This window comes from Rhinolophus hipposideros (assembly GCF_964194185.1).
Source record: "Rhinolophus hipposideros genome assembly, chromosome: 2".
Lineage (NCBI taxonomy): Eukaryota > Metazoa > Chordata > Mammalia > Chiroptera > Rhinolophidae > Rhinolophus > Rhinolophus hipposideros.
This window is the reverse complement of record NC_138048.1, coordinates 98,970,687-98,982,040: the sequence shown is the minus strand read 5'-3', so window position 1 is coordinate 98,982,040 and position 11,354 is coordinate 98,970,687. Positions and strand designations below refer to the sequence as shown.

Below are 11,354 nucleotides of genomic sequence, written 5' to 3'. Positions count from 1 at the left end.
CAAAGACAGTAGCATAGCATCTTTAAATCGCCCTCTCTGATTCTGACTCTGACCTTCCTGCCTTCCTCTCTCACTTTACAGATCCTTTTGATTACACTGGCTCCACTCAGATAAACCAGGATAATCTCCCTACCTCAGGGCCAGTGGATTAGCAACCTTAACTTCCCCTTGCCATGTAATATGACACATTCACAGGTTCTGAGGCGTAGGATTATGACATTTGTGGGGCCATATTCTGCTTCCTACAGGTACTATCAGGAAGTGGATTCAATTCTGTGATTGGGTGTTTTAACAATTTCTTTTTTTAGGAGGTGGAACAAGGCTAAAGTTGTCATTGGTAAAGGGGCAGCAGTCACTGAAGATGATGTTTAGTCTTTTTTCTGTGTGTATGGTGTGCTTGTTTTCATCTGTTCCATTAGTGTCACAGATGGACCTTGTCTGATTTGATGTTCTGGAGATTGTTTATGGGAAGGACGGAATGCTCTGGTTTACCATTGGTGCCGTCCGGGCTGCTATTTATCTTTTTCACCATCATTAATCGACAGGTCTGATTCCCTCACTCTAGTGGGTATGCTGTGAGTTCCTTGCAGACAACCACCATGCTTTATTCAATATTATTTCCCCAGGGCCGTATCCCAGGCACTTGATAAATATTTGTTGAATTAACATAATTATTTAAAACCAAAGAGAAAAAGCCTACCTCCTTCTAACTTAAAATATGGTGAACAGGCAAAAAACATTGGCATCCCAAGGGAGTGTGTTTAAAATGCAGAGTCTCAGGCTCTTTCTCTACCAAACTATACTCTGCATCTTGACAAGGTTTTCAAGTGACATGTATGCATAAAAATTTTGAGCACCGGCCCCGTCCTGTTGATTCTTATCCCAAAAGAAATAGACACAGAGATATATCTCACTGTCAATTTTTAACGTGTTGATGAAATGATGTTATTTTCAGCAAAAAAAAGTTCTTTAAAAATTATTTTTTCTATACTTTTTGTTCTACTTTTTATTGCTATTTACAGGAAAACTAGTTTATGAGTTTTCATTTCCATGGAGGGTAGAGGGAAAGCACTTACAATTGTAGTGGGGGAAGTTTCTATTAGGTAAATGGAAATATTTCTTATTTCTAAGGCCTGCCAGGCAGAGACCTCTTAGGATCTCCTATAAAACTCCTGAATGCATTGATTATAGTTGTTTCTGAAAATACCCTGTTATTTCTCAGACGCCAATTCCTTTTCAGTGACTTGCCTCCGAGGCTTTAGATATTGTCTTTGACAATAGTATTTGCACTACTGTGTCGTGTCCTTTTTTCTTCTTCCCTTTCCAGTCGTCCTCCTGTTTTAGTCATCTGTGTTACAAGTATGCCTCATTACATCCATTTTGAAGCTTCTATGTCCAAGGCACCTGATGGCCACTTCAGAATTTTCAAGACTTTCCTAATGAACAACCCTACATTGTAAGATAAAGAAATCTTGGGGACACGATCCTAATTTTTAAATGTATTTGTTTTTATATTTAGTGTATGGTCAGCAAAGGCTTTGAAGAAATGATACTTTCAGTAGATATTGCGCTTGCCATCCTTTGTTATTTGGCAGTAATATGAAACATTATTTTCAGGTTCCTCAGCAGGACATGACCTCAGGTCTTCCAAAGGGCAACCAAAGAGTAAATGATTTAAAGCGTCATGCTTCCACTCATCCCTGAGTCTGTCTTAGCACTGAGGTAGCACAAGAGACCATCATTTTTTATTCTTTATTCTTTCAACTAACTCAGCTTACAGGTTGATGCTGTGCTTTAAACTTATACACATTTTCAGTTTCTGGCTCTAACTCACTCTTTGTGTCACAAGAAGTAAACTTTAGCTCCTATAAAGCATCTATAAAAGTAGAGGGTAGATGGTAAAAATGACCTTCATATCTACCAGTGACTAAAACCTTATAGCAAAAAACATACATCCCTTGGAATTACCTTTTCATGTTGGTTGTGAAACACAGGTGGGGTGTTTCTGACAAGAGTCAGTGAGCCCATTATGCAACCAGGCATTGTTGTGGTGTCGTTACTTTTGTAAGAAAACCATACGGCTTCTACATCAAATAGCCAACTTCAGTAATTAGGTGCTTGCTCTGATAATTAACCAAGAAGCCTCACAAATGTGGCTTGGCCCCAAAAGCTTTGAGAAAACAAGTTATTGAAACTGTGTCTCAAGTTTGTCCCAAGACTTGATAGGCAAATTCTGGCTCTGTCATGTCACACTTTTGGGGTATCTTCCCTGGCAATCCTATTCGACTGTATGTGATCTTAATTTCAGACCCGCATTTTTTGACCTTGGCTCTATTGACATTTTGGGCCAGATAGATTGTGTGTGTGTGTGTGTGTGTGTGTGTGTGTGTGTGTGTGTTGGGGGAGGGTTATTCTATTGTTATCACAGACTCAAAGGATCCACTTGCCTGCTCACATCCATGCCAAATCAGATACGCACAGGAGATTGCAGCAAAGAAAGTAAAGGTTTATTTAAGGAGTTGGCACCAAGCCGGGAGACACAAGGTGAGCTTTCGAAAACCTGGCTCCCCGATGGCTTCTGAGGGCCAGGTTATATAATGGGAAAAATCAGTATTCATGGCTACTGTTGGAGTTGGGGCTGTGGGCTCTACTGATTGGTCCCGGCTAAGGCAGGGAGTGATTGATCACGACTTCAGTCCTGGTGCCAGTCATGGCACTGTTCTGCCCGGTTTCTAGGGGATGCCATCCATGGGGCCGTTCTGCTTTCTTGATCCCGGAGCTGAAACATAACTGAGGCCACGGTGTGACCTTTGCTTGACTAAAACCTTATTCTGGTTTGAGGTTTGGTTATTGTATCTTGGTCATGGTTGATAGACCTGAAGCTTTATTCCTGTGTGAGTTTGACGCTGACCAGAACCTAACGTCCTCAGGGCTTAATGATGAAAAGGAGTGGACATACAGTGTATGTACAGGTAGCAGGAGTGGGGAATGAATGCAGGTGAGTCACAGTTCTGTCTTGCTAAACAAAGCTAGCTTAGATGAAAGCAGAATGCATGTTAAAGAGATGAAGTTCCTGTGTGGTTACACTTTGCGTTATAGGATGTTTGGCATACCGCGGACCTATACACATTAGGTGCCAAACAGCATCCCCCAGTCATGACAAACTACAATGCCTCCAGACATTGCCAAATGTCCGCTGGGGAGTAAAGTTGCTCATGATGATAAATCGCCTCAATTCTGGTTATTAAGCCTGGCTAAGAAGGTGTCTCCTTTCTCTCCTTCAGTATTTTACATTCATCCCTTTTTAAGTTGTGTGTTTTGTTTAAGAGGACACCTTTTCAGAGAGCTTACTGTAGAACACTACCGATTTCTCAAGGTGTGACCAAAGCACCACCTTTATTGGAATTCCTGGGCTGTTTGTGTAAAATGCACTGACCCCACCCCAGGCCCAGGGGGTCAGAATCTGAAGCTCAGAAATATGCATTTTAAACAAGTATCCTGAACGATTCTTGCACAGACTAAACTTTTGAAACTATTGTGGTGGAACCTCTTGCAGAGATTTCAACATTTCTCTTCTTTGATTCCGTCACTGCATTTTGTTTTTTAAGGGATGGCAGCTGGGAGCTCATTCATTTGTCTTAGCAGGGGTGTGTAATACCATGAGCAAAAGAGCTCTCTGTAATTGCATGCTTAATTGAGCAAATTCCATGAGAGAGGGTTGAATTGTAATCTTGGCTCAGCAGCGATTTTGATGTTAGACTCACACAATGGTTAAGGTGGTGAGTCCCAGGAAGTCAATTTACTTCATTTTATAGTTGAATGACTTGGGACCCAGAAAAGTGATTTGCTTAAATTCTCACAGTAAATGAGTGGCCAAGTTAGGTTTAGAATATTCATGCATTCATTTGTTCATTCAATCGATATTTATTGAAAACCAATATTATGCCCAGAAGTGAGCTAGGTACTGTGGATCTAGGCTGATTAAGGGCATCATTTTGCTTTCCTAGACTAGACACAGGCATGATATGAGGTATATATCACTCACACAGGTAAAGGGGAAAGAACAACTGTGCAAAGTACTCTAATTATGAGAGAGATGGTGGCTTGCTGTGAGACCATAGGTGGACTTAAGCTAATGGAGGGGGAGGGCAGAAAGTCCTCCCAAGGGAAGTGATTGAACTGATATCTGCAGGTTGCTGAGTGTTGAGGAGAGAGTAGGAAAGATAACTTCATGCAGCTGAAACAGGAAGTGCCGAGGCTTGAGACTGAGAAGAAACATGATTTATTCGAAGAACTAAAAGACTGTCAGTGAAGCTTAAGCAGAATGAGTTAGGGGCTTTTAGGTCAGTTTAAAGATTAAAAAAAAATTTTAACCTACAAACAATGAGAAACTATTGAAATAATTTGAATATGTGTGTGTGTGTGTGTGTGTGTTTGTGTAACATAACCAAATCTGCATTTTGTAAACACTTTGGCTGTGAGAAGCAGATTGTAAGGAGGCAAATAGTCATTTGATTAGTTTTGAGGCCACTGTGGCGGTATAGGTACATAAATTGGTACCTTAAATTAGGTAGTGTGGCAGGCTGAATATGGAGCCCCCAATTTGTTTGCTCTGAATCCTGTGACCTGTGACTATAGTACTGTAGGTGGTAAAAAGGACTTGGCAAGAGTGATGAAGTTAAAAATCCCAATGTGGGGAGATTGTCCTCGATTATCAGGTGGGTCCAATGTAATCACATGGGCCCTTTTGGGAGGGAGACAGGGAAGTCAGAGTCAGTAGTAAGAAATGAGATGACAGAAGCAAGAGACTGAAGTGATGCTGAGAAGTGGCCACAGGCCAAAGAATGCAGACCACCTCTAGAAGCTGCAAAAGGCCAGAAACCGGATTCTGGCCTCGGAGACTGCAGAAAGAACCAGCCATGCTGACACCCCGATTTCAGACTTCTGAACATTGGACTATCAAGATAACACGTTTGTGTAGTTTTAAGTGACCAAGTTTGTGGTAATTTGTAGCATTGGGGAACAGTAAGAAACACAGAGGTGGTGAAGTGGAGATTGAAAGACGTGAATAGATTTGAGAGATTTTAGAAGGAAAAATTGGCAGCACTTTCTGACAGACTGGATTTGCAAATTCGGGGATGCAAGGGTGACTCTAAGTGTTGGTTCTTATTATTCAGACGGCATCGTTGAATGGGGTGGGTGAAAATCTAAATTTCATATTAAAAAGCAGATGCGACTTCTGAATAAGAAGCGCTAGACAGCAATAATTAAATTTTGTATGCAAGTTAGTATTCAATTTACTGAAAGGAAGTCATATTTAGAGGGTCACGGTATCTGATTATTAAACAGTAATCACCAAAAGGCAATGGTTAGGAAGATTTTAAATCAAGGGTCTAAGAGAGCATCTCCCTTTGGGATAACGTTACATTCTGGAAGCATGAAGGTCCTCTTTACATGCTTCCTATAGCAATGATTAAATTTTGTCTCAACTGGCTATTTTATTATCTATGATTGTCCTACATACCTTATAGAGATTTCCACTTGGAGGATCTCAGTGATACAGGTGTGCCAGAGGTGTTGCTGCTCTCAGCTCCCACCTGATCTGGGTAGCATCTGGCGTGCCAGAGCTCCTGAGAGGGATATCTCCTCTCAGTGTGCCATGTACGATTATCCCACTGTATCACAAAGATGTATAATATATTTTGTGTGCTATAATGGGGAAAAGATTGGGAAGTCTTGCCCTTTGGCATTCCTTCTCACGGTGCCTTCCACAAATGTCTTGCCTCCGGACCCCTGATGGATGGCTATTAACCCAAGCTTGTTAAATTTGCCTCCTTAATGGTTCCCTAAGGTGCCCCCTTGCTAACACTGCCACGTATGTTAGTGCAATGGCTTTTGTGTAACTCTGTAGATGATCTATGGAATGGCCATTCCTCCCCTTCTTTCTATGCTGGCAGAGCCTCTTCATACTATACAAGCAGAAAATGCCTGACACACACTTTACTAGCTTCCATTACCTTCAACCAAGAGATGTGATTCAATTCTGGGCAATGGGACCTAAAGGAAATCCACTGAAAGGCAAATGTGAAATGAATTCCTTCAAGATAGGCAATGAAAAGAAGCTGTGGGAGAAGTGTTCCTATTTTACACCTCTTGTTTTTGCATGTTGTTGAGTAAGAATGTGAAGCATGGACCTGCTGCAGCCACCTTGCAGCCATGAGGAGAGAGGACTGGGAAAATCACAGTGGAGCCAGCTCTGAACCCTGACATTGTCAAGCCCCGAAGGAACCTGTCGCTGCCTATGTTCTTATTTTCTATTTTGTGTGTGTGTGTGTGAAAAATAAGCTCTTTTTGTTTAAGCAACTTTCAGCTGGGGTTTTTATTACTTGTAGCCAAAAGCATTCCTAATGGATACAATTTAAAACCTGGTCTTCATGCTTCCAGGGTTTCCCAATTCGACTTCATCTTCCATACTGTTACAATAGTGAACTTTCTAAAATACAACGTGGATCATTCCGCGCTAGTTAAGTGTCCGAGTCGCTCCCTGAACCTCCGCAGAATATACAGTCTCAGAGGCCTCCTGACTTCCTGTCTAGCTCCATCTTCTGTTAATTCTCCTGTGACATCCAAGGATATGGCCCCACTGAATTATCTGTGACTCCTGGAAGGCAATGTACTATTTAACACCCTTGAGGCTTTGCTTTAAGTCACTTCTTCTTTCAGGAATATTTTCTAAATCTACTAACTAATGTCGATTAGTAAAATACCCATTTTCAAGATCCGGCTCAAATATCTGTCCCTTTCATAGTGAAGCTTTCTATGGCCATTGCCCTTATATTAGGTGGAATTGTCTACTCTATAACTTCAACCCCTGAAGTCTACAGAAGACCAGTGAGGACTTCTAGGGTAGAAGTATAACACTGTATTTTCATTTATTTATCATTTTCCATTTAATTACCCTTTCTCATTCATTTTTAGATCCCTAGCACCTAACAAAATACATGGAACACAGTAGATGCTCAATATATGTCTGTAAAGATAAATGTTTGAAAAGATAAATGGAAGATAATTTTTGTATCATAAAGTTACCATTGATGTATGTTCTAAAACTTGTTTAAAACATTCCCTTGTAATTTCTTTTTTATTTTTAATGAATGATGATATGCGTGTGTGTGTGTGTGTGTATTTAAAAAAGTGTTTTTTATGTATATAAAACACTTTTTAAATTAAACTTATTGGGGTAACATTATGTAAGTTTCAAGTATGCAGTTCTATAATATAGCATTTGTATATTGCATTGTGTGTTCACTACCCACAGCCCAGTCTCCCTCCTTTACCATGTATTTGACCCCCCTTACCCTTTTCATCCTCCCTCCTTCCCCCTTCCCCTCTGGTAACCACTATACTATTGTCTGTTGTCTGTGTCTATGAGTTTGTTTGTTCACTTTGTTGCTTTCTGTTTTATATTGCAAATATGAGTGAAATCAGATCGTTCTTGTCCTTTTCCATCTGACTTATTTTGCTTAGCATGACACTCTCAGAATCCATCCATGTAGTTGCAAATGGCAGTATTTCATTCTTTCTTATGGCTAAGTAGTATTCCATTGTATATATGTACCACAGCTTCTTTATCCAGTCATCTATAAAAGGACACCTTGGTTGTGTCCATGTCTTGGCCATCGTGAACAACACTGCAATGAACATAGGGGCAAATATGTCTTTATGAATAAATGTTTTCAAAATTTTCAGGTAGACTCAGAGGACGGATTGCTGGGTCAAAAGGTAGCTCTATTCTCCATACTGTTATCCATGGTAGCTGTACCAATTTACATTCCCACCAACAGTGTACGAGGGTTCCTTTTTCTCCACATCCTCTCCAACACTTGTTATATCTTGTCATGTTGATAATAGCCATTCTAACAGGGGTGAGGCTGTGTCTCATTGTGGTTTTGATTTGCATTTCCCTATTGGTTAGTGAAGTTGAGCATTTTTTCATATGTATGTTGACCACTGGTATGTCTTCTTGGGAAAAGTGCCTGTTCAGGTCCTCTGCCCATTTTTTAAATTGGATTATTTGTTTATTTGTTGTTGAGTTGTATGAGTTCCTTATATATTTTCGATATTAGTCCCTTAATGATAATATTTTGAAGCTGGAAACTTTGTATAATGCAGCTGATGAGACAAGAAATATTTTATTCTTTTTTTTTTTTTTTTTGAGACCAGAACTATTTTGTGCATAGCAATGATTAGTCCAATACTATCCTTTCATATGGGAGAATGTAATATTTTTCCCTTTTATAACTTTCATGTCATATGACCCTATTTTTAGAGAAACTCTCAAAAGTAAGACATTTTAACTGCAATTGGATTAGACTGCTGCTGTTTTCCACCTGGGGCTCCCTACAATCACACTTGTCCACATGTCGGGAGGCATTAGAGAGGTCACAGATATTTTTGGTATCTGGTTAAGATATTGTATTGGAGATACATTTAATTTGGGCATGGTGGATAGATTTATGTGGTTTGCAGTCACTCTGTATCTAATTAAGCTGTTTCTAGCCATCCTTGTGTGGGGATATCTTCCAGGAATTTTCTACCACCCACTCTCCCAATTCACCCAAAATTTGTCACATGAAGTTATAGGACCAGGGGTCACATCTCAGTATGAATTTGCTCCATGGCATTCAACACAGGATAAGTAATGGAGGAGAAAACAGTTTGAAATTATGGAGCCAGAATCTATTCTATGGGAAAAATTATTACAGAAGTGTGTCAAGAAGTTAGGTAGTAAAAGTATTTTTGCTTCAGAATTTTGTTAACAGTTGTGATTTTTGTTAGTGTTTAATTTATTGTTTGTGATTTCTATAACATTTTAACAAATATTTACTTTAATATTTAATTTTACATTTTTACATTGTGTTCTTTTTCATAAAGGGATTCCCAACACTGTGTAAACTTCAGGTTCTACAAAACCTAGATCCTCCTGCGATAAACCTATATCAGATGAAAGCTTTTATAGGCTCAATGTAGGATGATGCTAGCTATTAATTTTGTTTTTAAATTAGTTGTTGATAAATAATCCTTTTCCCTTAAATATTCTTGTGTTAGGATTTTCTGTAGAATTTCTAGACAAAATTCAGGATTTTCGTGTAAGCAGAGTTTAAGTTTTTAAAAGACATCATATTTTAATTTGTATTCAGCTTTAGTACTCAGATACAAAGCTGGGTATAGTGCCCTGGAGGGCAAAGCTAGCATCTTAGATTAGGTAGGCAGGTGGGAGAGGAACTCATCTAAACAGAGCCTCTAATTGAACTTTGGCTTTAATGCAAATCTTTTTCTCTTTTACATTGTAAAATGCTATTTTTCGTTTAATTTTTCTTTCTTCCAAATATTGCCTGTCTTTTCTTTATGGAGCAGAGCAATGTGATGATGACAATAGAAATATTAATGTAAGTCATTCTATGATTTTTTGGGAAGGATCTGCTGTTGAATTTCTTTGTATTTCAGGAATGAAGCTAATTTGATTTCCCTGGCATTATTTAGCTATAAGTCACATAGAATGTTTGCATTTTAAATGCTGAGTCACCCTAGGTAGCCATATAGCTTTCCTCATGAATGATGGTGGGGAAGCATCTTATATTTTCAAAAATGCCTCTGCTGTAATGAAACGATTAGTGGTTAGAGTGCTGACATACTTTTGTGTTTTTCCAAGTGTCTCACTTTGTTCTTGGATTCAACCTGTGAACTCTATGTGCTCCCCGAAATTTAGGTCTTAGCTGCTGAAAACAGGGAGAACGTTACCTCTAAGATGTAAAGAAAAATTTGGGGGTTAGTATGTAATACATATCCATTCTATGGATTTCTAAGAATGATTCCTTATGGCTCCGTGCCTTTCTATTTCTATGCCATGTGTCTTCTTCTACTGTATTTTTTGTAAGTTTTCTACTAAGTGCCGTTCCGGGGCGTCTCAATACAGGCATCTGGGAATAATTTATTAGATCTTGCATGACCCAAGCTAGTTTTGATCAGTCTGGTCCCTACTTTAATTTATATTTGATAAAAAAATAAAAGGAGTCTTTCCAGTGAGCCCTATGACATTTATCTTGCAAGCTGCCAACAAGGGAATTCTTTAAACAAGTGAATATTAAGAAATATCTCAATTTTGAGATGGATTCACTACGCATTTATTATTTCATTTATTAATTTATTCAACATGTATTTGTGAATTCAAACTGTGTTGTTGTGAAAATTCAAAAAGCAAGAGGCCTAAATAACAGTTAACAACTTCAGAGTATTTCTCGGTACATGCTATAAGCCTGCTTCCAGAGCACCTTTGTATTTATACATAGTTACCTCTGGGGTCCATAAGACCCAGTGCTTTGAAGTCACTGCAATACTTTTTTTAGGGAAGGGACACAATTTGTTCCAAGGAGTCCTACCCATGAGTTCTATTATAGGAGAGCTTACTTAAGCACTGTAAAGACATCTTAAGCAAGAGTAAAACAAGTTAATGAGCTTTTTGTGATGCACATTGGTGTCAAGAATGAAAATGAGGGCCTTGTGCATTTCGTCACGCCCCTTAGCCAGGGTATATAAAGAAGGCAGGGCGACTGTAGAATCCATTACACTGAGGAAAGGCATTCTCCAGCTACCTAAATCCTTCACTCTTGATAACATGCACTGTAACAACTTCTCCGGAACCGTCTTCCCAGGCTGCTACTGGGGCAGCTACGGCTACCCTCTGGGGTACAGCGTTGGCTGTGGCTACGGCAGCACCTACTCCCCAGTGGGCTACGGCTGCGGCTATGGCTACAGTGGCTGGGGTGGCCCTTTGAGCTACAGAAGATACTGGCCATATGCTCTCTACTGATTGGCTGACATTCCTGAGGCGTCGCTAAGAGGCACACTTCCTTACTGCTTTGGTCCTCCTTTGCTCATCCAACTCCCAGTCGCTGTTTTTCAGACCTGGTAGCAGAAACCTGAGGGAAGAAAAAGAAAAACCACATGAAGCCTCCAGCTGCCTTACGTGGATGATGTTTATTGGGACATTTTCAGAAACTTGACACCCAAACATGTATTACTTTTGGGTTTTCCACCATCCTCACTACTCTTGCGTTAAAGTTGTGGATGTGTGTGTCGAATTCTCAATAAACTTGTCTCAACCAGAATAATATTGTCACCCGAGTGGAGTTTCTTTTTCTGAGTGGGCGCATATTTTCTGTTACATTGAGTGGGGGAGGTAAGCGGATTTATTTTTCTCACGTGGTGAGAAAGAAGCAGCGAAAAAGCAAATAATCCTTGATTTTGTGTGATGAGCAGGCAAGAGAGGGGTACTTGGGATGATAAAAACAAAT

The 11,354-nt window shown here is 39.7% G+C and overlaps 1 protein-coding gene across 1 annotated transcript; it reads left to right on the top strand.

Moving 5' to 3' along the window:
* Positions 1-10,675: 10,675 nt before the first annotated feature.
* KRTAP8-1 (keratin associated protein 8-1) lies at positions 10,676-10,870 on the top strand (the record flags this gene model as incomplete). Its single annotated transcript, XM_081077585.1, has 1 exon — positions 10,676-10,870. One exon carries the CDS (start codon positions 10,676-10,678, stop codon positions 10,868-10,870), a length of 195 nt encoding a protein of 64 aa, XP_080933711.1.
* Between the last annotated feature and the right edge of the window lie 484 nt (positions 10,871-11,354).